The following is a 25,747-nucleotide window of genomic DNA, read 5'->3' on the forward strand; positions in this document are numbered from 1 at the left end:
TGGAATTTCTAAGCTAGAAACTTAAAATACAAGATTAAAAATATTTGTTTTTATAGCTGAGGCTGAAGCTCAATCCATTTAGACAGAAATAGGTTTGTTTGTTTTATAACACATATATTGGTAGTTACATATTTATTCATACAGGCTAATAGCATTTGTATACCACTCGTGTAATGAAATCTCCAAGCAGTTTACATGCAAAACGCGTCAAAAAGAACACGAAAATACTTCTGCAATACTTCTATTAACTCCAAAAAATTCCAACTTGCAACAACAAGGTAACATTAAAAGCCACAATAAAAAGAGAGAAAGCGACACTTTGTAAATTAGCATGTTCGTGTTTTTCAGGCCAGTCAACCAAAACAATCAAGGAGGAAAATGCTTTTCCCTTCCAATTTTGCCCGCAAAATGGAATTTTTGTAACTTCGGAGCGCGATGACGTAATAGCAAGTGGCCGGACGCTTCCGAAGCCGCTCGGTCAAGGATTCGGCCATTTCCGTGACTTGCCGGTGACTTTCGGTCATTTCCGGCCAACCAGACGCTTCGCGTGCCCGCTCGGGCGCTCTCGGCTCTCCCCGGAACCCGTGACATCACTTCCGCCTGAGCTTCCGCCTGCCGCTCAGCTTTAGCCATAGAGGTAGAAGACGTAAAAAAGCAGCAGCACATCCCCAGATTTCCGGTTGTGCATGGGCTCTTCACTCTCTGCTGTGCGTGGAAAGATCACAACGTGGCTGTCAGAGCTGGGGCTGATGAAAGTTGTAGTCCCAATGTTGCATAAATTATGCTAATCAGAGTGCACCAAGGCCCAATATCGAAACACTCGCAAAAGACCACAGACAAGGCGTTGGGCACCAAACGTTTATTCTCGAGAATAGCGTGATGACCTGGTGCTCACGCAGCAAAGACAGGATCACAACACGTTGCATTCAAACCACAGCATATACAGTCCAGATGTTACACGTCATTTGCTCACATTAATAATAATAATTTATATAGCACCATCAGTGTACATGGCGCTGTACAGAGTAAAACAATGAAATAGCAAAACCCTGCCACATAGGCTTACATTCTAATAGAATCATAATAAAACAATAAGAAGGGGAAGAGAATGCACCAAACAGGCACAGGGGAGAGTAAAACTAACAGCATAAAAGTAAGATCAAGATCAAGTTTTAAAAGCTTTAGAAAAAAGAAAAGATTTTAGCTGAGCTTTAAAAACTGCGATTGAACTTGTAGTGCGCAAATGTTATGGAAGAGCGTTCCAGGCGTAAGGGGCAGCGGAAGAAAATGGACGAAGCCGAGCAAGGGAAGGAGAGACCTTTGGGCAGGTGAGAAACATGGCATCAGAGGAGCGAAGAGCATGAGCAGGGCAATAGTGTGAGATGAGAGAGGAGAGATAGGAAGGAGCTAGGCTGTGAAAAGCTTTGTAGGTCAACAGGAGAAGTTTATATTGGATTCTGAGGTGAACTGGAAGCCAATGAAGAGATTTCAGAAGCGGAGTAACATGGTCAGAGCGGCGAGCCAAGAAGATGATCTTAGCAGCAGAGTGTTGAACAGAAACCAACGGACTGATGTGAGAAGAAGGAAGGCCAGAAAGAAGAAGGTTGCAGTAGTCCAACAGATAAATAACCAATGCATGAACAAGAGTCTTGGCAGAATTATTTTTTATTATTATTATTATTATTATTATTATTATTATTATTATTAATAATAATAATATAATTTATTATTATTATTATTATTATTATTATTTCTTCGATTGTAAGATGCCATTGATTGTAAGACGCACACTAATGTCAGTACCACCAACTGGAAAAAAAAAACCCTAAGACACACCCGCGATTCTAAGACGCACCCCATTTTTAGAGATGTTTATAAGGAGGGAAAAGTGTGTCTTCGAATCAAAGAAATAGAGTAATAATAAATGTATTTATTTCTTACCCGCCTCTCTCTTTGGATCAAGGTGGGGAACAACATTAGAACAGGAATCAATACACCTTAAAAATTCTTGATTTTACATTGATCTGGATAGGCCTGCCGGAAAAGGCTAGTCTTTAAAGCTGCCTTAAAATCACACAGAGAGTTAATTTTACGAATCTCCTCCAGCAGGCCGTTCCACAATCTGGGGGCGACAAAAGAAAAGGTCCTCTGAGAAACTGATGTCAGCCTAGTTTTAGCTGACTGAAGTAAGTTCACCCCAGAGGACCTGAGTGCGCGGGGCGGACTGTATGGGAGAAGGCGACCCCACAGGTAACCTGGACCCAAACCATTTAGGGCTTTAAAGGTAATGACCAACACTTTGTACTTTGCCCGGAAACTAATTGGCAGCCAGTGGAGTGATTTTAATGTTGGTTAACATTTCATTGGTCCACCTCACCTGTCCCGTCATCCAGGCATGCACAGGTGCACAGGTGCACTCAAGCGGTGGTCAAAGAGAGGAACTGCAGTGGGGAAATACGGTATACCTGCTCCCAGGTGTGCTGAAATCTCTTCATTGGCTTCCAATTCACCTCAGAGTCCAATATAAACTTCTCCTGTTGACCTACAAAGCTTTTCACAGTCTAGCTCCTTCCTATCTTTCCTCTCTCATCTCACACTATTGCCCCACTCATGCTCTTCGCTCCTCTGATGCCATGTTTCTTACCCACCCAAGGGTCTCTACTTCCCTTGCTCGGCTTCATCCCTTTTCTTCCACCGCCCCTTACGCCTGGAACGCTCTTCCAGAACATTTGCGAACTACAAGTTCAATCGCAGTTTTTAAAGCTCAGCTAAAATCTTTTCTTTTTTCTAAAGCTTTTAAAACTTGATTTTGATCTGACTTTTATACTGTTAGTTTTACTCTCCCCTGTGCCTGTTTGGTGCATTCTCTTCCCCTTCTTATTGTTTTATGATGATTCTATTAGAATGTAAGCCTATGCGGCAGGGTTTTGCTATTTTATTGTTTTACTCTGTACACTGATGGTGCTATATAAATAAATAAATAAACAATAATAATATTAATAGAATCATAGAATCATAGAATAGCAGAGTTGGAAGGGGCCTACAAGGCCATCGAGTCCAACCCCCTGCTCAATGCAGGAATCCACCCTAAAGCAGATGGTTTTTCAGTTGCCTCTTGAAGGCCTCTAGTGTGGGAGAGCCCACAACCTCCCTAGGTAACTGATTCCATTGTCGTACTGCTCTAACAGTCAGGAAGTTTTTCCCGATGTCCAATAATATGGTGATGTCTGGGCAGCTAGTCAGTGGAGTGTATTCAGCAGGGTTAACTTAATCAGTGTCCTCTGAAATTGACATGGCTAGGGGTCTGGGAAAATGCCTATGTGCCACTTGCATGGGGGTAAATGGAGTTCTTATGGGGGGCACCTGGCCACTCCCCTTCTCTGCTTTGCGCACCCGTTCACATTTTCCAGGTGTCCCCATTTGCTCTCCTGCGCAGGCTTCTAATGGCGGTAGACCGGGTCCTCCTTGGAGCTGAGCTAGCTGGGTGGTTTGCAGCCATGCGTGTCTTTATTTACATTCCTGGTGGGGGATACAATGGATTGGATTTGTTTATGCTTGGAGGGGAGCCAAACCCAAAACGGGAAATTGAAAGGAACGGAGTGTTCTTAAAGGGGGAACAGGGATTTGTGAAAGGAATATATGAAGGGGATTGCACATAGAGCTTTGTGGAATGTCGGGGGGGTGCATGTGTATGTGAGCGTGAATGGGTGCTTGCGTGTACACGTGTGCAGGCGTGGGCGTACATGCCTGTGTGAATGCGAGTCTGCGTGTCAGGGGGAAACGGACATTCTAGATTTTACATCACCAACACATCTTCCATGTTGGGGAAGGAGTACAACAAACGTTGTTGGCCTTGGGGTGATTCTGAGAAATGGGGGCAGTTTGACCAGAATCGCCTGGACTACACTGCAAGGACGTCGCTCCCCCGCAACGTTCAATATCTATCTATTGCAGGGTTGGCATAAGCCAGGCTCCTCTTCCACTCCGTGTGCAGTATTTATTCATCTTTTAAGTTTATTTTAGAATATTTATATATTTATATTCCCTTTTTAAAGGGAACACTCCCTCAGTATAAAACCTCAGCATTAAAGGTGCAATCCTATGCATGTTTAGACAGATAAAAAGGGCTACAACACCCAGTGTCGGGAATGTAGGACTTTTTTCCTAACTCTAAAAGAAAAACACAAATAAACGCCTTCTTCGCGTTTAGCGAACCCTCCAAAAATAACCCTACGGTCTAGCCTTGCAGACAAAAGAACCGCTGCCCCTGTGTCGTCCAAGCCCTTTCGGCTCCGCTCGGGCGGCGGCTCGGCTCTTTCCGCCACCGGCGCTCGGGCGGCTCGGCAGGCGCCTTCGGCTCCGAAGAGGCGAGTTCGGTTCCTTCCGCCGTCGCTCGGTTCTTTCCGCCTCTCCGCTGGGCTGCAGCTGCGTTTTAGCGCCTGAGGAGAGGGAGACCCGCACCGCGGTCGGGGGCGCTTCGCGGGCGAAAAAGAGGTAAAGGGGGCGGGCGGGGGCGGCCCCCCTGCGCCGTTGCAAAAGCCCCTCCTCGTCTTGCGGGGAGGGGAGAGAGGGAGCTTTGCACCCCCCCTCCTTGCTCATAACTGCATTGCAAAAAGACCTTTTTTTGGAGGGGGGGGGTTTAATGCCATGCAAAACCCACCCCTCCCCCGGGGAGCAATGAGGGGGGGGTGCAAAAAGGGGGGTCTTTGCATTGCATTGCACCGCAGTCCTCAGCTGCATTAAAGCCTGCCCCCTCCCCTTTTAAAAGAAAGAAGGGCCAGTTTTTTTTGGGGGGGAGAGGGGGCATTTCCCCCTCTGGGGTGGTGTGTGTGTGTGTGTGGAGGGGGAAAGAGATTTTGTTTCTCGCCTACCCCCCATCCGATGGGGGGGGGGGGGGAAGCGGAAAGGGGGGGGTCTTTGTGTGGGCTCCTAACCCAACTTGAGCTGTTGCCTTGCTCACTCCCCCACCGGAAAATCATGGGGAAGGGGGGGGCGTTTGGGATGCACGTTTGCAAGTTTTGCAACGTTTTATCCTGTTCACGTTTCAAAAGGAAGAGAAGGGGGGCGGTGGAGCCCTCTGCCGGGCGCAGTGGGGCTGTGTGGGGGGAGGGGGGGTCTTGGGTGCACCCCTCTCTGGACCCCGGGGGTGGGGCAGGACTGGGGCGATTTATGTGCAGCGATACACTTGTGCCCCCCTTTGCCCCCGACGCGCCCCCCTTTTCTTGGCGAGGGCTCCACGACCCCGCCTGCCCATTTGCAGGGGAAGGAAGCCAACTTTTTCTTTGTATCCTGCGATTTTTCTTCGGGTGCCCAGAGGGCTGGCTGGGGGATGCTGGGATTTGGAGTCCCACGCACCTGGAGGCTGGTGTGCGCCGTAAGAAGAGATAAACCTGCCTTTATTTCTTTTTCAGCTCCTCCTAATTCTTCTCTTCCCGTCTGGGACGGGGAAGTATTTCAGGCTTGCGCAGAGCACAGAAAGGGAATCCTTTTTGCTTCCCTGTGGACGCAGGGGCAGATTCCCGGGGAGGCAGGGAGGGGGTCCACTGGGCGCCTGGCCCTATGGATTTGGCACAGAAGCAGCCTTGCCCTCTTCATCTCCGGAGCACCTGACTCCTGCACGTCCCCCGTCTTTGGGGCAGGCTGCCACCTTTGCCCCCCCCCCCCGACACTCCTCCTGCCACGGATCCCACGTCCCGCCGGCTCCATCTCGTCTTCCTCTCCCACAGTGCCTCTTCCTATTCCTGGGCAGGCTCCCTTTTGGGCTTGGTGTCCGCCTCAAGGCTCTAGTCCTCAATGGTTTAAGGTTTCCTGGCGACAGCCAGTGTAGCAGTTAAAGTGTTGGACTGGCAGTTGGGAGATCCAGGTTCTAGTTCCCGCTCGGCCATGGAAACCTACTTTGGGCCAGTCACAGACTCTCAGCCCAACCCACCTCACAGGGTTGTTGTTCTGAGGATAACATGGAGAAGAGGAGGGGGGTTATATATGCCGCCTTTGGTTCCTTGGAGGAAAAAGAGGCGCGATATAAATGCAAGAATAAATAAATGAACTGGTGCACACAGGCTGCCTGCCTCGGATGCTGCAGTTATTTTCCAGGACTGATAGCGGGGAGATGGACGGAGCGTGAAGAAGCGACCGCCTCAGGGAGCTGGCGTCTTTCTGGGAGGGGGGTCCGATTCTCTCGGGCGAGGGTATGCAGCTAACCCACCCCTGGAACCCGAGTCCAACCTCCTGCATTGAGCAGGGGGTTGGACTCGATGGCCTTGTAGGCCCCTTCCAACTCTGTGATTCTATGATTCTATGATTCCATGAAGTCTCCTTCGGTGGGAGGCGTGTTGATTTTTCTCTCTTTCCTGTCCATGAGGCCAGGCTATTTGCGTTCTCCCATCTGGAGTTCTTGCTATTTATACGCCTGACTGCTTCTTCAGTATCTTTTTACATCTTTTCCCCAACCCACTGGTGGGGGAAGTGGGATTTCTTGTTGGGAGAGCAGGTCTCTGGGCCCGTTGGCGGCTTGTGGGGTGGCTGCTTCGCTGTTTCTGCCTGAGAAGGAGGGAGTTGGCTACGGCACCGAGTTCGTTGGGGTTGGCTTTGGCCCTCAGCGGAGGCCGTGGACCAGCGGGCCTTTCTTTGAGGCGGGCCGTGGAGATGGGGTGCAAACCGTTCCCCTCAGAGTCATGGTTGTCCTTCTGGGGGTGGACCGATACCCTCACGAGGAGAGGTGGGTCGTTTTGGGAGCCCCCCCCCTTAGTTGCGGAGAAAAAACCTGCTCGCGGGCCTGTTCCTAGAGAGGGCAGGCCTGGCCACGGTGGAACATGCCTTAATTACATTCTGTCTAGACTACTGTAACGTGCTCTACGCGGGGCTGCCTTTGAAGACTGTTTTGAAACTTCCACTGGTCCAACATACAACGGCCAGAGTGTTGACCAGGGCCGGTTACAGGGAGCGCATGGCTCCCTTGTTGCAACAGCTTCACCGGCGACCAGGCTGTTTCTAGACACAGTTCCGCGTGCTGGCTATGACCTTGAAAGCCCGATATAGCTTGGGACCAGGCTGCCTTCAAAGGCACTGCCAGTGGTGACCTGAGACAGGGCCTTCTGGGTGGTGGCTCCCTGGCTGTGTTGTCCTTCCCAAGGGAAGCTGGCTGGGTCCTTTCTCTGCTGTCCTTCCGGCGGCAGGCAAAGCTCTTTTCGTGCAGGCGGACCTCTGGCGTGGAAGCTCCTGTCCTTGAAATTAGTGTTTTACTGTGGTTTTAATTTTTGTGAACCGCCCAGAGAGCTTCGGCTATTGGACGGTATACAAATGTAATAAATAAATAAATAAATAAATAAGTGGCTGCTGCTTATTTCTCTGCTGCTGTGGAGGCGTTCAGAGGGGCCCCACGGCCAAACAGCCCGGCATCAAGGGCCATTTTAGATCCGGACGAGTCCGCCGGTGCTGCGCGGTTGTCGCCTTCGGGTGTTTTTCTCTGCTCTTTTAGCCTCCCTTTTGTCTTTGTTGGGTCACTGCTTTTTCCCCTGTTTAGACCAGCGCTGGCTGGAAATGATGGGAATTGTAGTCCAACACATCTGAAAGGCACCAGGCCTTCTGGCAGAAGCCAGTTTATATCACTTTGTTTATCTCCTGATTTTGATTACCGTTAAGGAAGGCAGGGATGAACGCTGCTCCGGGCGTGTGCCCATTTCACAGCTGGGAGTGACGATCCTTCTCTCTCTCTCTCTCTGTCTGTGCCCTCCTTTTCCAGGGTCCCATCCTGCACACCGGCACGCCCCCCGCGCCTCCGAGGACCCCTGGACCGCCGGCCTCTCCTCCCGGGACCACTTGCTCGCCCTGGATTATGCTCGTCACATTCTCCCTCTGCTCCATCGTCTGGCTGAATCGTGGCTTCAAGTTGCGGGAACGGGGCTGTACTTAGAGGCCCGGCGGCTCGCGCTGCTGGACCCGGGCCGTCCGTCAGTCCCCCTCCATGCCGAGCCCCTGAGAGGTTAGCCGCGGGGCAAGCGTCCTCGTCCCGGCCCGCCCGGCCCCCCCTCGCCGCCCCCCTCGCCCTGGCTCCTGGAGGACCATGGCCAGCACCGAGGGCTTCCAGTACCGCGCCCTCTACCCCTACCGCAAGGAGCGGGAGGAGGACATGGACCTGCTCCCGGGGGACGTCCTGGTGGTGAGCCGGGGGGCCCTGCAGGCCCTGGGCTTCCAGGAGGGCGATGAGCAGCGTCCCCAGCAGCTGGGCTGGGTGCCGGGCGTCAACGAGCGCACCAGGCAGAGAGGGGACTTCCCGGGCACCTACGTGGAGTACCTGGGGGCCGTGAAGATCGCCCTGCCCTCGCACCGGCCCCGGGCGCCCCGGCCCCTGCCCGCCACGCCCGGGGCCGCCGCATCCCACGTGCCGGAGGAGCAAGGTAGGTGCGGCTGCGCGGGGTGGCACCGGAGCTGGCCCAGGGGCGGGACAGGAAGCAGCGCTGCCCTTCATTTCTTGGGCTTATTTTATTGCGAGGACTTTTACTTTATCCCTCAAAGCCTCCCGGAGCGCAGTCGGTCAAATGGGGCAAGTCCCCCACTGCGGGCAGACGGTCTGGAAAAGGCACAGCACGCGAGGAAAAAGGGCAGGGCAGGGCAGAGGGGGAACTGTCCAGCGGGCCGCGGATGGGGTTGGCGGAGTGGCACCCGTCTCCGCTCCCTCTGTGCCGCCTGTGGGGATGGGTGCTGCTGGCGACATGGAGGGAGGGGCCCCCGGGAGGCGTGGGGCCCTCCCCCCTCCCTGCCTCTCTGCTCTGCCCCAACCCGTTCCCTGGCTCCCGACTGCCGGGCTGGCCCCACCGCCCCCACGGAGCGCCGGGAGCTGCTCTTTGCACTGCCAGCAGCTGGCCCTGGGCGCCTCCCGCCTCCCTGGGGGAACGCCCAGGGCTCAGCCCACGCGGCGCGCACAGAGGGCACCTCCCCGCCACGGAGAGGGACCCGGGCTTTGTCGGTGAGGGAGCACAGAGGCCGTTCCCCGGCCTCGGATGGCCCTGGCTCTCTGCCTGTGGCAGCCCCCGGCACGCGGAAGCAGGAGAGGGGGCATTTGGCCTGCTCAAAAGGAGACCTCCGGCAGGGAAGGACCAGGGGGTCCCAACCCCCCACCCCACCCCGGAAGCTGCACAACAGCCCAGCCGAGAACTGCAGAGTCGAATCCATAAATTCACTGGTGGTGGTGTTTAAAAAAATTAACTGTAAAGCGACTCCAGTTTTTTAAAAAAATACATTATCTTTTAAACACAAGTACGTATAAAACCTGCCAAGAGTGGGCACGTAATGCCATGCCATTTATTTATAGGGCTGCTTCCCCTATTTTCTTGCCTTGTGAGCACTTCCCTTATCAGGCTGTTCCAGGGCCGGCAGCGCTGCAAACAAGCCGTGGTTCCGGCTTTGGGCATCACGACAAGCCGCGATTCAAACAAGCCCAGCTTCGCCAGCCAGGCCCTGAACTGTGTCTTTTCTTTGTGGCTTATAGCCGGTTGTGGGGATGGGTTCAGACACGGACGTCCCCGCGGCGTAGCGTTGCGTGTGAACTGGGCCGCTGTTTCGCCCGTGCGCAAACGTAAGCGGGTATTCGACGGCGGCTGTGTCCGCACGTAATGCTAAGCCGTGGTTTACGTTAACCGTGGCTTGTTGATTTAGCCACGCATCGTCTTGCCGGTGAAGGACCGGTGAAATGCGGTGCGTGATCCTCATAGAATCATAGAATCGCAGAGTTGGAAGGGGCCTACAAGGCCATCGAGTCCAACCCCCTGCTCATTGCAGGAATCCACCCTAAAGCATCCCCGACAGACGGTTGTCCAGCTGCCTGAAACATCCTGCGTGAAACGTCCGGTGGGTGTTTCAGGCACGGTGCTTGCTTTTGCAAAATGCCTCCCGACGTGCCGCTCAGGGCGGCCTCCTCGGGAGGTCGCCTGGGTGTCCTGTGGGCCCCCACCCCGCTCCCTACGGCGATGCCTTCGGCAGCTTCCGAAGAAGGCCGGGTCCGTTGCAAGGAAGAAGCCCCCACCCGCCCTGGCGCGGTGCTGCTGAACAAGCCCACCTTCCCGGAAGGAGTGTGTTGTTTTTCCGCTGGTTCCATTTGTTTGGAATCTGCACCCATGGGGGGGGGAGCGTTTAAAAGAGAACCCACCAGGCAGCCTCCTGCGTGTGGCTTTGTGATTGTGTCTGTGGTGGGGAGAGTGTGCAGAGAGAGCCAGCCCCCCCACCCACCCCGGAACGGTCCAGATCAGGTTTCTCTCCTGTCCTGTCCCACACTGGCGATGGGAGAAACTTTTTAGGCCGAGTGGTTGGAGGGGCCGGCGTGCAGCTCAGGGTGTGGGTGTCTTGGGGTGGGAGCAAGGAAACCCTCCCCACTCTGGGTTTCACAAGCAGGAATGTGCTGACCGAGCGTCCTCTTCCGGAGTTGAGGGTTTCGCGGCCGCCAGGCCACGGCATTTGGGGGCCAGGCTTGGCCACTGGCCAGTTTGCAGCACAGCGCTGCAGCGAAAGCCCCTCGGGCCTTTTGGGAGAGAGGTGAAAACGGGTAGGCCTGTGGAAGCGGCCAGCCGGGCGGCTCTGCAGTTCGCTCCCGACCAGGAGCAAGAGAAAGGGAAGCCGCGTCCATTTTCCTTCCGCAAGGAGTTTATTTATTTATTTGACGTGTTTGTAGCCCACTTCTTGGCTAACAAGTCTCCCAGGGCGGCTCACAGGCTGCCAGTAAAACAAGACAAGTCTCAATCTAAAGAGGCACAACACATGAGGAAGGAGGGAAGAGGAGGGAGGAGGAAAGATGCACGTTGCTTTTCATCTGTGAACCGCCCAGAGAGCTTCGGCTATTGGGCGGTATAAAAATGTAATAAATAAATAAATAAAATCTGGCGGCAACGGGATGGCAGCTGCTCTAGAAGGGGATGGAGCTGATGCCCAGGCCGTATTAGCGTGGGGGGGGCAGTTCTCCATGCCGTCTTCAGGCAGTTCAGTGCCCCCACCTGGCACTGAGCTGCTAGACCAAACTGTGTCCGTGACTCCTGAAGGCTGTTCCTGTCCCATCAGTCTGGTGTAAACCGCCGTTCCCACTTTTAAGGCACCACCCCCTGACCCGTGGATAATCAGCCCTGGAGAAGCAGCTCAGGTCTTGCAAGGCCTTGTCACCTTACCTTCCCCTGGTATCTCAGGTTTAGCAAAGCTCCTCCCCGGCTTGCGATAAAGCTGAGCTCTCTTTAGCTTTACTTTCCTTTTTTTCCCCTTCCTTCCTCTTTTAGTTTTGCCAAATTTGCTTTGCTTTGAGCTGGCCTGTTTAGATCCCTGCTTTTAAATGCACTCCCAACTTAGGCGGATGTCTTTGAAAGGCAGGCAGGTCACATCTGGAGCTGCAGCGTGGCTGGCCAGGGGATGATGGGACTTGCAATCCCAACACATCCAGAGGAAAGCTGATCTGGGCTGCCCATCTGGGAGGGGGGTGGTTTCGGGTCCCGGCAGTTTTCCCTCCAGATCTTTTACCGCTGAGCACCGAGATGCCGCGTTGGAGTCATCCAACTGACCTCCTTGAAGCGGGGTGAGGTTTGGGGGGGCTGCCTCTCTCCCCCTGACCTCCCTGCCCCTGGGGTGACCTCCCCCTTCTCCCCCTCCCCCAGGACTGGCCCTTCCAGAACTTTCCGAGCAGTTTGCTCCCCCGGAGGCTGCCCCCCCTCTGCTGTGCAGGCTGGTGGATGCTGTGGAGAAGAAAGGTGAGGAGGGGGAGACCACAGCCACGGGGGAAGGGAGGGAGTCTTCCACCAACCCTCCTTGCGTGGCACACTGCCGACGGTGGTTCAGGGCCACGCGGGAGGGTTTGTTTCTTTTACTTATTTACAACCGTTTTTACCCGGTTCTCCAGGGCCTGCCCTCAGACTTGCAATCTCAAAGACATGACACGAAAGGAAAAGTGTTTGGGAGGGAGGAGGAAAAAGGGACCCAAGCTCCAACACCGCTTCTCGATTTCAGTGTTCTCCGAAGCGTTCTTTCTGGCAGGGAAGGGCCGCCCTTTGTCTGGCCGATGGAGGGGGCCGGGCTGGTCTCCCTCTTGCTGTGATGTTTGTCCTGGCCGGCGGGGCTGCAGCTTCCATGGCCTGGAGGCGGTAGGGATGCGGCATCCGTGGCAAACGTCTCGTGGCTTCTGCTAGCGAGAGGGGCAAGTCCTGAGTCCGGCGACGGCCCCAGAGTTCCTTTCGTGCGGCCAAAGTGCCCCGTGTCATGTGTCCCCCGTCCCCCCCGCCAACCGCCTCTCTCCCGGGGCTCATCCAGCACGCCGTGTCTTGCTTGCTTCCTTCTGCAGGGCTGGACAGCGCCATGCTCTACCGGACGTCCGGCTCGGAGCTGCGGCAAGCGCTGAGAGCCGGTAAGAGCCCGTTCTGCGGGCAATGCGGCTGCTCCGCTGCAAGGGAGTAGAGTTGGCTGCCCCAGCGCCTGTTTTTGGGGGGGACCCAGAGGCTGCTCTGGGCTTTTGCAGGAGGAGAGTCAAATTGGGGAGGCCCCCCCTTTATTTCGGCAGAGGGAAGAAGTCCTTTAACCTCGAGAGCCGGTAGGTGGGTGACTCCTCGCCACCCAGATCCGATTGGGACGGGAGGTGGCGCTCAGCACTCTGGCGTTTTGGGAGGGCCGTTGGGAGCGGCTCCAGTGGGCAGGACACTCTCCCGGGACTCTGCAAATGCCGCCTTCTGCATGCAGAGTGGGAGCAAGCACCTCCCCTCCGCCCCCTGAAGGTCCCGGGTTTGATTCCCGGCTGCCCCAGCTCTTTTTTTAAACCCTAACCCCTAACCCCTAACCCTAACCCCAAGCACCTCCCCTCCGTCCCCTGAAGGTCCCGGGTTTGATTCCCGGCTGCCCCAGCTCTTTTTTTAAAAGGCAGAAGGAAAGGAAAGTAGCCAAGCTGGAAAAGGCCACGGAGCAGCGTTGCGGCTGGCCCATGTCGGGCACGGGAGCCGGAGCCCTTTTTCCATTTCGGAGAAGCTTCTGGAGGCTGCATCCCAGCAGTAGGAGGGGCCAAAGACAAAGAGGGCGTGGCCAAACCCCCCCCCCCAATTGCCAGCTTGAAGCTCTTTCCGCCAGCAACGGACCCTTCAGAGATGCACTTCAGCCTTTTAGTGCTCCAAAGCTGGGGAAACACCCCATAATCAGGGGGAGGGGCCAGGAGAAGTGGGAGGGGCCATCAGGTTCTTGCAGAGGGCTAGATGTGGCCTCCAGGGCAAAGCTCCTGCATTAGGAGGCCTGATGGGCCCATGGGGGTCTGAGACAGCCCTGAAGGTAGTTCCTCTGGAGGTGCTGTCACCTGCTTGAAGAAAGTCCTGGGTTCAAGTCCTCCCATCGAATCGGTCTCAAAGTCACCCAGATCGACAGCCTTGGAAGAGAGGGAGGGAGGGAGGGTTGCTCCCCCCCCACCTCAGCCAGCTACCCTCCTCTTGTGCCGTTTCTGCCCCCCACAGACTGGGCTGCGGCCGGCGACCTGGAGGCCTTTGACGTCCTGTCTCTGGGCGAAGCCCTCAAGAGCTACCTGCAGGACCTCCCAACTCCGGTGGTGCCGCCATGCGCGCAGGCCGAAGTCCTGCGGGTGCTCCAAGGTGAGAGGGGCTTTGTTGGGGAGCGGTGCTTTAACGAGGCAGGATGTGTGCCGCAGGCTGGGACAAAGTCTGGGGAACATGGGGGCTGGGAGAGTTGCACACACATTTATTCTCCTCCGCTCTTTGGCCCTAACACATCCCAGAACGGCTTAGATCGTATCAGTAAAAACCACGTGCAGGCTTGCAACGTATAGATTGCGGCACGAAAGGAAAAGGGAGAGAGGAGGGCAGAAGAAAATGGTGCACCGCCAGTTCTTAAAGTGATATCTGAGTTCGTAGAACGTGAGGCTGGAATGGAAAGAGTTGGTGCGGCCCCCTTCGCTGTGTCCTTCTATTATTTATTACATTTCTATAGCCAAAGCTCTCTGTTCCATTCACAGAACTAAAACATAAAACGGTAAAATGCAACAAGGTGGTAAAACATGACGTGAGAACGTTTTTTAAAAGTCTGGGATGACAAGAACAACGCCAACGTCCGTGCGAGGATCATAAGGCCCACCTACCCGCTGAAATACTCAGAATGCCAAGGCTTAAGAGTGCCACTGAGTGCATGCAGAGTGCGTTGGCTCCCTGAATCTCCTGGCCAAGCAACCGCAAACGTTTCAGCCCGTCGGCGGTGTCTGGGTCGGAGGGGGGGGGCTGGATTCTCCTGCTTTAGGGGTTGAACCCTTCCTTCTCCTCCACAGACGCCGCCCAGCCGGACGCTTGCCGGGCGCAGCTGCTGTCTGTGCTAGAGCCCCCGGCCGTGCCGCTGCCGCACCTGCTCACGCTCCAATTCCTGCTGCGCCACCTGGCCAAGGTGGCCGAACACGCCGGGAGCAACGGGCTGTGTCCTCGGGCCCTGGGCGAGACCTTTGGGCCCCTGCTCCTGCGAGGGGGGGCTCCTGCCGCCAGGTGGGTCGTCCCCCAAGCCCGCCCGCCCCGGGCCCTCTCCCAAAGGAAGGCTCCCAAAGGAAGGCCGTGTGGAGCGGCCCCCCGAGAGCAGGGCAGGAGCAAACAGCTCCGGAGGTTTGGGACCTCCGCTCCCAGAATGCTGGGAATTGGCATCTGAAACTTCTGGAGATCTAGTTTCTGCCCTAGTGTTGGGGGGACATGAAGCATCTTGCCAAATTTGGGATCTCCCCCCCTCCCCGGTCCCCTTCCATGTGTTTTTCGGGGGTCCCCGCCCCCAGGCCTTCAAAAACAGAACCAAAGAGGACGACTCAAGCACGGAGCGTCACCTTAACGAAAGCAGCCTGGCTCTTAGTCTTTGGGGTGGGAGAGACCCCCAGGGAGGAGGGCGTGGGTTGGATCGCGGAGCGGCCCCAGGAGCAGGGCCCCTTCCCTTCAGGAAGCCCCGGTCTCCCTCCGGCCGCTTTGCAGAAGCCAATTTGGAAGCAAAAGAAGAAGGTGGCCTGATTTTTATGTAGTTCTACATTGATGAGCCGAGTCTTCCCTTGCGATTCCCAGTGGGGCTTCGGAGAGTCGGAAGCCCTCGCCCTGACGTGCAGCCGCCGCTCTGTTTGGGGATGACCTTCCCCAGTGACCAGACTCTGGGGTGGACAGCTCTGCCGTGCTGTGCATGGGGTCCCCCCGAGAGGCGCTCAGATACTGAGGGGGTTCCGGCCTCTCCTGCCTGGGCGGTGGGGTGTTAATGCTGGCCTTGTTTCCTCTGCAGCGCTGAAGGAGCCCTTGATTTTTCGGTTCTCTTCCTGGAGACTCTTCTGCAGGCGAAGGACACGGAGTCGGACCTGCCTCCGCCAGGTGTGTGTGTGTGTGTGTTGTGGAGGGGCTTGGGTTGTGTTTGCTGCAGAACGGGGGAGGCGGGGAGGAGGGGGTTGCGTGGGTGGAGGGGCTTCCCTTCTGCGGAGCCTGGGGTGCAGGTGTCACTCGCCGGCTGGATTTGTGGGCCTCTCTGCTGCCCTTCGGCAAGGGGCTGAGCGGCCTCTAGAGGCAGGGCTGAGTGGACCCCCCCCAAACCTGGTTCTCTCTCTCTCTCTCTCTCTCCCTCCCTCCCAGCTCTGCCTCCCAAACCCCCCAAACCGAAGCCTGCAGCGGCCGCCCTGCCCAACGGGAACGGCACGGCCCTCCAGGACGCCGAGTGGTACTGGGGCGACATCTCCAGGTAATGGGGGGCCTGGATCCAGGAGGGGCGTCTGGAGAAGCAACGGGGGGGCAGGCGCGGGTTCCACGGGATTGGGGGGCCCTCCACCTCGGGTGGTGGTGCAGCAGCAGCCGCGTTGCAAAACCCTTAGCAGCCGCAGAGAGGCGGCGGCTCCGTGCTTGAAAAGGGTGAGGCCTGTAACCCTGCACAGTATGGGCCTCCCTCAGCACCCCAAGTGCATGCGTGCGCCCCATTCCCTTAGTCCTTGGCAGCTGGGGTGTCTTGCCTCCCCACCCCCAAAACTCCATCTCTCTCTCCTTTCTGCTTGTCTGTCTCTCTGTGTCTGTCTCTCCTCTCCTCCCTGGGTACGTCCTTCTCTCTGTGTCTGTCTCTCCTCTCTGGGCCAGGGACCCACGCCTTCCTACCTCCCTGGGTCCCTGTCTCTCCTCTCTGGGTCCCTGTCTCTCCTCTCTGGGTCTGTCCTCTCTGGGTCTGTCTGTCCTCTCTGGGCCAGGGACCCACGCTTTCCCACCTCCCTGGGTCCCTGTCTCTCCCCTCTGGGTCTGTCCTCTCTGTGTCTGTCTGTTCTCTCTGGACCAGGGACCCACGCCTTCCCACCTCCCTGGGTCCCTGTCTCCCCCCTCTGGGTCCCTGTCTCTCCTCTCTGGGTCCATTCTTCTCTCTGTGTCTGTCTGTCCTCTCTGGGCCAGGGACCCACGCCTTCCCACCTCCCTGGGTCCCTGTCTCCCCCCTCTGGGTCCCTGTCTCTCCTCTCTGGGTCCATTCTTCTCTCTGTGTCTGTCTGTCCTCTCTGGGCCAGGGACCCACGCCTTCCCACCTCCCTGGGTCCCTGTCTCCCCCCTCTGGGTCCCTGTCTCTCCTCTCTGGGTCCATTCTTCTCTCTGTGTCTGTCTGTCCTCTCTGGGCCAGGGACCCACGCCTTCCCACTTCCCTGGGTCCCTGTCTCTCCTCTCTGGGCCAGGGACCCACGCCTTCCCACCTCCCTGGGTCCCTGTCTCTCCCCTCTGGGTCCCTGTCTCTCCTCTCTGGGTCCATTCTTCTCTCTGTGTCTGTCTGTCCTCTCTGGGCCGGGGACCCACGCCTTCCCACTTCCCTGGGTCCCTGTCTCTCCTCTCTGGGCCAGGGACCCACGCCTTCCCACCTCCCTGGGTCCCTGTCTCTCCCCTCTGGGTCCCTGTCTCTCCTCTCTGGGTCCATTCTTCTCTCTGTGTCTGTCTGTCCTCTCTGGGCCAGGGACCCACGCCTTCCCACCTCCCTGGGTCCCTGTCTCTCCCCTCTGGGTCCCTGTCTCTCCTCTCTGGGTCCGTCCTTCTCTCTGTGTGTGTCTGTCCTCTCTGGGCCAGGGACCCACGCCTTCCCACTTCCCTGGGTCCCTGTCTCCCCCCTCTGGGCCAGGGACCCACGCCTTCCCACCTCTGCGTTCCAGGGAGGAAGTGAACGAGAAGCTCCGAGACACCCCCGACGGCACCTTCCTGGTGCGAGACGCCTCCAGCAAGATCCAGGGCGAGTACACGCTGACGCTGAGGTGAGGGAGACGGAGCCCCAGGCCGCGGCACTCGGGAGGGGGCCACGGATCGGGGGCAGGAGCCCCAGGGGACCCGGCAGCGGCGGCAGGAGGGGGGTGCCTTCGGTCCTTGCGAACGCCGCGTCCTGCCGCCCCCTCGCAGGAAAGGAGGGAACAACAAGCTGATCAAGATCTTCCACCGGGAGGGCAAGTACGGCTTCTCGGAGCCCCTGACGTTCGGTTCCGTGGTGGAGCTCATCAGCCACTACCGGCACGAGTCCTTGGCCCAGTACAACGCCAAGCTGGACACCCGGCTGCTCTGCCCCATCTCCAAGTATCAGCAGGTGAGGCGGAGGCGAGCGGGAGGGCAGCTCTGGGGAGACTCCCCACCCCGGGGGCCGTTCTCCCTCCGGGGCCCCGTTTCCGGAGGCCGACTGCGAGGGACGGGGCCTGCTACCCTGCCCCTCCTGCGGCGTTCCCGCTGGGGCCCGCGGCTGGCCACTGCTGGAAACAGGGCACTGGGCTGGAAGGAGAGAGGAAAAGGGCAAGGGGAGGGGGGAGGGGGGGACTGTGTTGGCAATCTGCTGTTGGAACAAGAGGGGGGGGGAGAGGTCTCTTTCCCACAGCGACGGAGGGGCAAAGGCCGTCACGCTGCCATGCCAGGAAGACGCCTCGGGAGGTGTGTTTTTGAGAGGGCGTCGATGAAGCGGCTCAGCGTGTACTGTGCTCGGGGCAGGGGTCTCCCGGAGGAACACCCTGGGTCTTGTCAGAGGCGCCACCCGGCTGCAGGCTCTCCTCTAAGCCGGCTTCCTTCCCCTTCCGGCAGGACCAGGTGGTGAAAGAGGACAGCGTGGAGGCCGTCGGGGAGCAGCTGAAGGTCTACCACCAGCAGTACCAGGACAAGAGCCGCGAATACGACCTGCTCTACGAGGAGTACACCCGCACCTCGCAGGTAATGTGCCGCCGGGGCCCGTGGGCCTGCCCCGTGGCGGGCGGGCTCTCTGTGGGGCGCCCGTTCCAGCCCTCTCCGCCCCCGGCTGACCGTGCTGCCCTCCTCCCCCCCCCCGGCTGCCCAGGAGCTGCAGATGAAGAGGACGGCCGTCGAGGCCTTCAACGAGACCATCAAGATCTTCGAGGAGCAGTGCCAGACGCAGGAGAAGTGCAGCCGGGACTACGTGGAGCGCTTCCGGCGCGAGGGCAACGAGAAGGAGTTGCAGCGGTGAGGCACGGGGGGCGCTCCCGGCGTCTCCACATCCCCCGTCCCCTGCGGTGGGGGGCCGCTTTCCCACAGAACGGCCCCCAGAGTGACTCCCGGCGTCACCTGGGAACAGCAGAACGTGCAAAAGTGCAGTTCACAACAATGGATCAGAGGGAGAACAGGAAATGTAACTGCAGCGTTCGAGGAAATACAGGCGGTGGGGTGGGCCGTTAACAACCAGCCATGTCTGCGAGATGACATAGAATGGTCCACGTTCACTAGCGTAACCCAGCAGTTTAGAAAGATGAACTCGCAACCGGAATTCAGCAACTCAGGGGTCCGTGTTTTGTGCAAGCCAGGTCAGTGGCTGGGTTCACACAACACAACAAGCTGGAGTATGGGCTGTTGTTAAACCGTGTTGGAGTGTGCTTTATTGTGTGAATCCAGCCGCGCTGACAAACCATGGTCTGTTTAACCACGAACAAGGCAGGAAGAGAACCCCTGGTTCGTTGTTGGGTTCTGGTTGTTTGTGGTTAATAAACCATTGTTTGTTAGAGCGGCTGGATTCACAGAACACAGCAGCCCCCGTGGTTCAGCGACAACCCATGCCCAACTCGTACTCTGGTTTGTCGTGTTGTGGGAACCAGGTCGGCGTCTCCTCCACCCCTTCCGCGCACAAGGCCAGGCAGGGCTCATCTGTGCCTGTGCAGGCCGCTGAAGAGCTCTGTGCCTCCCGCCGGCTTCTTGGTCTCCTTTCCCAATGGGTCTCGCTCGTCTAGCAGCCGTCTCCCCTTCCCCCTTCAGGATCCTGATGAACTCTGAGAAGCTGAAGTCCCGGGTGACGGAGATCCACGACAGCAAGATGAAGCTGGAGCAGGATCTCAAGCAACAGGCGTCCGAGAACCGGGAGATCGACAAGCGCATGAACAGCCTCAAGCCTGACCTGCTGCAGCTGCGGAAACTCCGGGACCAGTACCTGGTGTAGGTGCCCCCGAGCCCTCCCCGGGAAAACACGCACAACTCTCCCCCCACCCCAAGGCAGTGTAACCCCCTGGGGGTCCTCCGCCTGTGTTGGGCTGCAACTCCCATCCTCCCCAGCAAGGGCTGATGGGACTTGGGAGTCCCAACGCGTCCGGAGAGCGTCCAGTTGGGGACGTTTCCTCTGCTTGCCTCACGGTGGAGCCCCTCTGCCCCCCGGTGGCCTTTCTAGGAAGCGCACGTTGACGCGGACTGAGCCGTGGGTCTTCGGTGGAACGTCTCGCCGAATTCGTTTTGGCTTTGCAAGTGCGGCTTAAAGTCTAGATCGAAGGTGCCCCCCCCCCCCCATTAGTTAGCACTGAAGAAAAAGCTAGCAGCTGAGAGCGATTTCAGAAGAGCGATATCACACCAATATCTATTTATTTATTTGACCAGTTGCGTATCCCGCCTTTGAAATGCAAATTCCCAGGCTGGCTTAAATCCCGACAGCATTGCAAAATATAAAACTGCAACGAGGGGTGGCGATAAAAATGGGGTTTTCTCCCACACCGCCCCATGGTTTGGGGAATACGGGGCGCTCCCTGTTCCTGGTAAAACAGGGCCAGAGCCAAAACGGCTTCCCAGGCAAATAAGTTCAAGGCCCATCAGTACCGGGGACATTCCAGGTTTGAGAGATGCGTCAGGGCTGGAGGGCCCTCTCCACTGGACCCGTTGTCCCTTTTTGCTGCGGTCGAATTTCCCAGGCGGGTGAATTTTGTTGCTGTTCTTCGGTTATGCACCTCTGTGGTGCTGTGGGGTGCTCAGCCGGTGTCTCTTGCGCCCGCAGGTGGCTGACGCAGAAGGGGACCCGCCAGAAGAGGATCAATGAATGGCTGGGGATCAAGAACGAAACTGAGGAGTGAGTGTCCATGCGCCACCCCCCCGAGCTCATGGCTAGGGCCCCCAGCGCCTCGGGTTACGAAGGGTCAGGAAGGCCCTGTCCTGCCCGGGACCCCGGAGAGCCCCCTCCCAAACGCGGGAAGCAGAGGCCGTGGGCTGGCTGGGCCACGGATCCATCTTGTGGGTCCGCCGTATCTACTGTCCCTTAGTGGGGAGGCGGCGGCGGCGGCAGCGGCCTGCCTGAGGCCAGGGGACCTCCTAGCTGAGTCTCCTCCCCCTCTTCATTGAGGCCAGGACAAGGGGTGGCAGATGGTGTGTTTGGGGGCGCAAGGGGGATCCCCATGCACAGGCACCAAGCCAAGGCGTCGGCCAACGCTGCCGGCCTTTGGGATTTCGGTGGCGGAAGCAGCGGCATGCGAGGGCAGGATTTGCCCCTTGGGGAAGCAGCTCCAACTCTCCAGGAGAGCTTTGTCGACTGCTTTCCCCCCCGCTCCCAAGGTGTGGGTGGAGTCATCCCATGAAGGTGAGTGGTGGGAGATTCAGGACAGATAAAAAGGAGGACTCTGCACAGCGCAGAGTTACTCTGTGGAACTCACTGCCACAGGATGAGGCGATGGCCACCCATTGGGATGGCTTTAACGGGGGAGTTAGAGAAATTCCTGGAAGAGGAGGAGGAGGAGGAGGAGGCGATTCATGGCTACCAGCCCTGATGGCTCTGTGCTCCCTCCAGTATTAGAGGCAGTAAACCTGTCTGCACCAGTTGTTGGGGAACATGGGTGGGAGGGTGCTGTGGCACTCCTGTCCTGCTGGTAGGTCTCTGGTTGGCTGCTGCAGGCAGAAGGTCCACAGGTCTATCCCAGCAGCACCTCCAGGCCGGGTGAGGAAACAGCCCCGGCCAGCATCTCAGCTGCTGCTGCCAGCCAGTGCCGACAATACTGGTCTAGATGCACCGATGGCCCGAGTCAGCTTCCGCTGTCCCTTTCAGCCAATACTCCATGATGGAGGACGAGGAGGAGCTGCCCCACCACGAGGAGCGGACGTGGTACGTGGGCAAGATCAACCGCGTCCAGGCGGAGGAGATGCTGGCCGGCAAACGCGATGGGACCTTCCTCATCCGGGAGAGCAGCCAGCGCGGATGCTACGCCTGTTCCGTCGTGTGAGTCCTCCGCGCGGGGCGGGCTGGTAGGGGCGGGGCCGGCTGGGTCTGCCTTACAGGCCTGCCTGGTGGGCTGAAGAGTCTCCTTCTTTTTAACACACACATTTTGGGGGACGGAGGAGACGCATTTGCCCGCCTCTTCCGCCCATGCGCTCAGCATGAGGTGCTGTTTCAATGGGGGGGGAGGCGGGGGGAAGCATTCGCTGCCTGCTGTTGCTTCTCAAGTTCTGGTGTTTTTAAAGAAATGCAGAGCATTTGCTCCGTTTAATCAGGGGCACCTTAATTACAACACCTGGGTCTCGGTGCCCCCCTGCCCTACCCAAGGTGTATCAGCACGGGGGGTTGCAGGATTGAAGCTCCAGGACTCTTTTCTTAGCAGGGGCACCAACGCCCCCTCCCTTAAGAACCCCCCTGTTCCTCCTGAGCCGAGCAGTGCAGGGAGGGGGGGAGAATTTTTCCAGCAACGTGAAGTGTTTTGGGGGTGATTTCGGGGCCATTCTGACCCGTCACCTCGACGAACGGCCTGCTCTTGCGGAGGAATGGAATCCGCTAGAACTGGTTTGTGGATAGTCTGATCCGCACCACGGCCTGCGTTTTGGGGGCTTCCTCGCGGGGAGGGGTGTGTGTGTGTGCTAGCGCCCATCTCTGGCCTCTGCCCCCTGCCCCTCTGTTTCCTCCGGGGTCTTCCTGAAGGCCTCCGGCTGCCCCCCCGCCCCAAATGACGGCTGTGCTCTTGCCCCTCTCCCTCCTCTCCCCCCGCAGCGTGGACGGCGACACGAAGCACTGCGTGATCTACAAGACGGCGACCGGCTACGGCTTCGCTGAGCCCTACAACCTCTACGCCTCACTCAAGGAGCTGGTCTTGCACTACAAGCACACGTCCCTGGTGCAGCACAACGACTCGCTCAACGTCACCCTGGCCCACCCCATCCTGTCCCCGCCCCCGCCCAGATGAAGGGGGCGGGCTCGTGGGGGCGGGGGGGCTGCCTCCGAGGCCCCCGCCCCGCCCCATTTCTCACGCCTCCAGAGCCTCCGAGGCCACCGCACTTCTTTGACCGCCCCCTGGGATCCGGGGTGGGGGGGCGCAGACCCTCCCCATATTCCACCCCCCACCCCTCTATTTCAGGACCTCTTGCTTTTTGCCAGTGTCTCTCCCTGCCCCCAAGGTGCCAATTTTCCTTCCTTCTCACTGGTGCATTTGTCACTGAGGGGTTTGGGGGGGGGGGATTTGCCTCCCCAAGCCGCCTCCCTCGTCTTCAACACTGTTTCCCGTTCACAGTCTCCTGTCGGCCTCTTCGGTGCTAGAGTTGCTCCCCTTCCACACCTGAGCACGGAGGCCGTCCTTGGGGAAACGTCGCTTCTGCCGACGGCAGTTCCCCAAATGCTGCGGAGGGCGCGGTTCCCTGCCCCCCAAATGCCCCGCTCCTTGCGAGGGTTCACGTGCGGAGGACAGGCGGGGAGCGAGTCGCAGCAAAGCGCGCCGAGGACTTTGGGCCGTTCCCTCCCAGCGGTCCTCAGGGTGTAGCTTTGCAATCGGTAGCTTTGGAGTCTATAAATATGCAAAAATGGAGTGAGGGGGGGGCAGTTCCGCCTTGCAAGCATCTCTGGGGAGCAGCGGAAGCCCCGTCTGCCCGGCCCTGCAAGCACTTTACCTGCCGCCCCCCCAATCCCTGGGTCTCTCTCCACGGGGCTCCCTTTGCCCTGGGCAAAAGAACCTCCTCTGAGGGGCCCCGTTGCGCTCTGCGCGTGAACCGTCAGCCGGTGCCTACTCACAGCTGGCCGGTGTATGAATCCAGCAGGCTCTCCCCCCCCCCCCCCCCCGCCGTGCAATGCCATGTGGATCTCTCGCCTAAAGCCATAAAGCCGCGCTGTGCCCTCACCGGAACAGGTGGGGAACGGACCGGGCTTTTTTCCCGCCGCTGGGTTTCTCTTTCCCCGCCCACTCCAAGCCTGTTTGGCTCCCAAATTGTCCTCAAGGTGGTCCTGGCAGCCGTTGGCTGACGGCAGCCCATGGGCCTGGCTCTGAGTGCATAAACCCATGGGTTTAGCAACGCTCGGCTCCTTCGTCCTCTCGGGAGGAGCTCCGTGCTATGGGAGCTCCAGATCTCCCGTGAAGGAGAGGGGGCTCTTTCTGCCCTCCCTCCTGAAAGCTGCCCCGCCCGTGGGCAGCGGGGGGGGGGGGGGAGAGTGAGCACCAAAATCCCCTTTTCTGTTCCTCTTCTAGATATATATGCAATAACCACCCCTCAACCCTCCTCCTTCAGCCCCCAAACCCATGTTTTTCAACTCCTTCAGTTTAAACAGAATCGCGTTTACTAAAACCATTGTAAACTCCAGTATTTGTGTCAGAATTTGTTACTGTAAGATTAAAAACAGCAAGAAGAAGAAGAAGAAGAAGAAGAGAAAAAGACCAACAACAATAATAAAAGTTTTGTACGGTACTTCAAAAGGGGAAAACAATAAAATGCGTTCATGCAGAATCCCGTGGTTTGGGGTTTTGCTTTCCGGAGGGCCTGTGAGGGTCGTTTGTGATTTCCGCCGCCCCTCAATGTGTTTCTGTGATTTAAAGGAAGTGAAGAATGGAAAAGCAGAGTTTTAGATGCGACAGCACTTTGAGAAGGGAGGGGGGGGGGCGCAGGAAAAATCAGTCCCATGAAGTTCAGTGGCTCCTATCCAAAGCGAGCAAAACAAACGGAGCAGAAACGGCGGGGTTTGAGGAACTCCCCTTGCCCAGAGAGGAAGCAGCTGCTGCTATGGTTTTACCTAGGAAAAGAGAAGTGAGACCCAGAACTTTGGGGGGGGGACTTGGGGGTTGTGGGGGGCTCCGGCGTGGCGAACCCTAATCCCTGCCTCTAAATCTGGGCTCCTCGTCCCCTGATTCTGGTGCATGGGACGGGGAGTGGCAGAGACATACCCCCCTCCCCCAGGAACGGCTGTTTGGTTTTGCAGCAAAAGACGTCCAGCTGACTCCAAGCGCTGTTTATCTGTGAGTCACCTGGACACGGGACTCATTGGTTCAGGAGCGCCTGCTTCAGAGTAGCCGCAGGACTCCCCGTCACGGGTTCTGTCCCTCACTGGCGTCCCATTATCAGGCCTCCTGTGTTGACTTTCGGCTCTGTTCAGGCCTTTGCGCTCCCTCAATCACAAGGCCTTCCTGGCAGGCCTTTTCTGGAAGCCGCACTCTTGCCGAAGGTGGGCGCAGCGTGTGGGTACTCCAGGTTAGACAGGTTCACGGAGACGTGTTCCACACTCAACTGGACACGATCCAGGCCGTGCGTTAGTTTGGCTTGCTGTCTCGGTGACCCTCTCTTCCTCCAAGAAGCTTGGAGCGTGTGCAGGGCTGTGCCACAGCGGTGAGGGGACGGTTGGATTGGAAGGACAACTTCCCAAAGACCGCTCCGGAGGGCGTTTATGGCGGGGTCAAGGACCCGAGCCACATCCACGCGTGAGACTTCCATGCAAACAGTAAAACAAAACGGTTTGCAAGCTGAAAACACACGGCACGCAAGGAAAACCAGAAGGGGAGGGGAGAGGAAAATAAGGCTGTTTCCCCTTTCGTCACCCGTGCAGCCTGCTCGAATGGTTACTGCAGGTGACCAATCCGTGGATGACTGCTCTAACCTGCTGAGAAGACAGTCCTTACGACAGCGAAACCCTTTAATGAGGTGTTGCATGAAGTTTGGGGCGGCAGCAACTTCTCAGAGTTGCCTTCAGAGTTGCCTGCCTCGCTCTGGCACCACGAAATGCCTTTCAGTTTGCGGAGCAGGAAATGCCCACGGCCCCGTGGGCCTGTTCTTCCCACACAGGGCGGTACGTCCATCGCCAGCTGCTGCTGCTTGGCGCTCTCCTGGCTGGGAATAGCTTGTCTCCAGAGTAACGAGGGCCAGGGTGGGAAGTTTAGGCCAACAGATCTGGAGGGCACCGGTTGGGGAAGGAGGTGCTTTCAGTGGCTGAACCCCAACACCCCACCCCCACCCCCAGCATGTCCCTCAGAAACGTTCTTGTGGCATGTTCCAGTGTGCACGGCACACTGGCGTGAGAGGGCTGTGTCTGCGCGGAGCGGTGCAAGGTCTGAGCACGGTTTCTCCCCGGAGACACCAAATACCTCTCTAGGGGAGGACCGGGGCGCTCCGCTGCCACACAAAGGGCCCGGCAGCCGCCCAACGGCTTTGCGGAGGGCTTGTCCCGACAGAGAAGCTGATTCCATGACTCACAGTTGGCGAAAAGGGCCTGTTCCGCGGAGGGCAGGGAAGCGTGGCGGAAAGAACATCGCCTCGCCAGCCCGTGATGGTTTCCCAAAACACTGGCCTCTTTCTCCCTTGTAAATTGGGGAACCGAG

The 25,747-nt window shown here is 57.7% G+C and overlaps 1 protein-coding gene across 1 annotated transcript; it reads left to right on the plus strand.

The window, feature by feature from the left end:
* The first annotated feature begins 8,040 nt into the window (after positions 1–8,040).
* On the plus strand, positions 8,041–23,888 carry PIK3R2 (phosphoinositide-3-kinase regulatory subunit 2). The gene is made up of 15 exons (XM_063147394.1): positions 8,041–8,396; positions 11,628–11,720; positions 12,308–12,370; positions 13,455–13,589; positions 14,276–14,483; positions 15,247–15,332; positions 15,588–15,693; positions 17,120–17,218; positions 17,361–17,541; positions 18,024–18,149; positions 18,274–18,416; positions 19,200–19,376; positions 20,200–20,271; positions 21,238–21,408; positions 22,171–23,888. Exons 1-15 carry the CDS (start codon positions 8,063–8,065, stop codon positions 22,361–22,363), a joined length of 2,187 nt encoding a protein of 728 aa, XP_063003464.1. The 5' UTR covers positions 8,041–8,062; the 3' UTR covers positions 22,364–23,888.
* Positions 23,889–25,747: the final 1,859 nt, after the last annotated feature.

The sequence above is a fragment of the Elgaria multicarinata genome, chromosome 23, assembly GCF_023053635.1.
Source record: "Elgaria multicarinata webbii isolate HBS135686 ecotype San Diego chromosome 23, rElgMul1.1.pri, whole genome shotgun sequence".
In the NCBI taxonomy this organism is placed as follows: domain Eukaryota; kingdom Metazoa; phylum Chordata; class Lepidosauria; order Squamata; family Anguidae; genus Elgaria; species Elgaria multicarinata.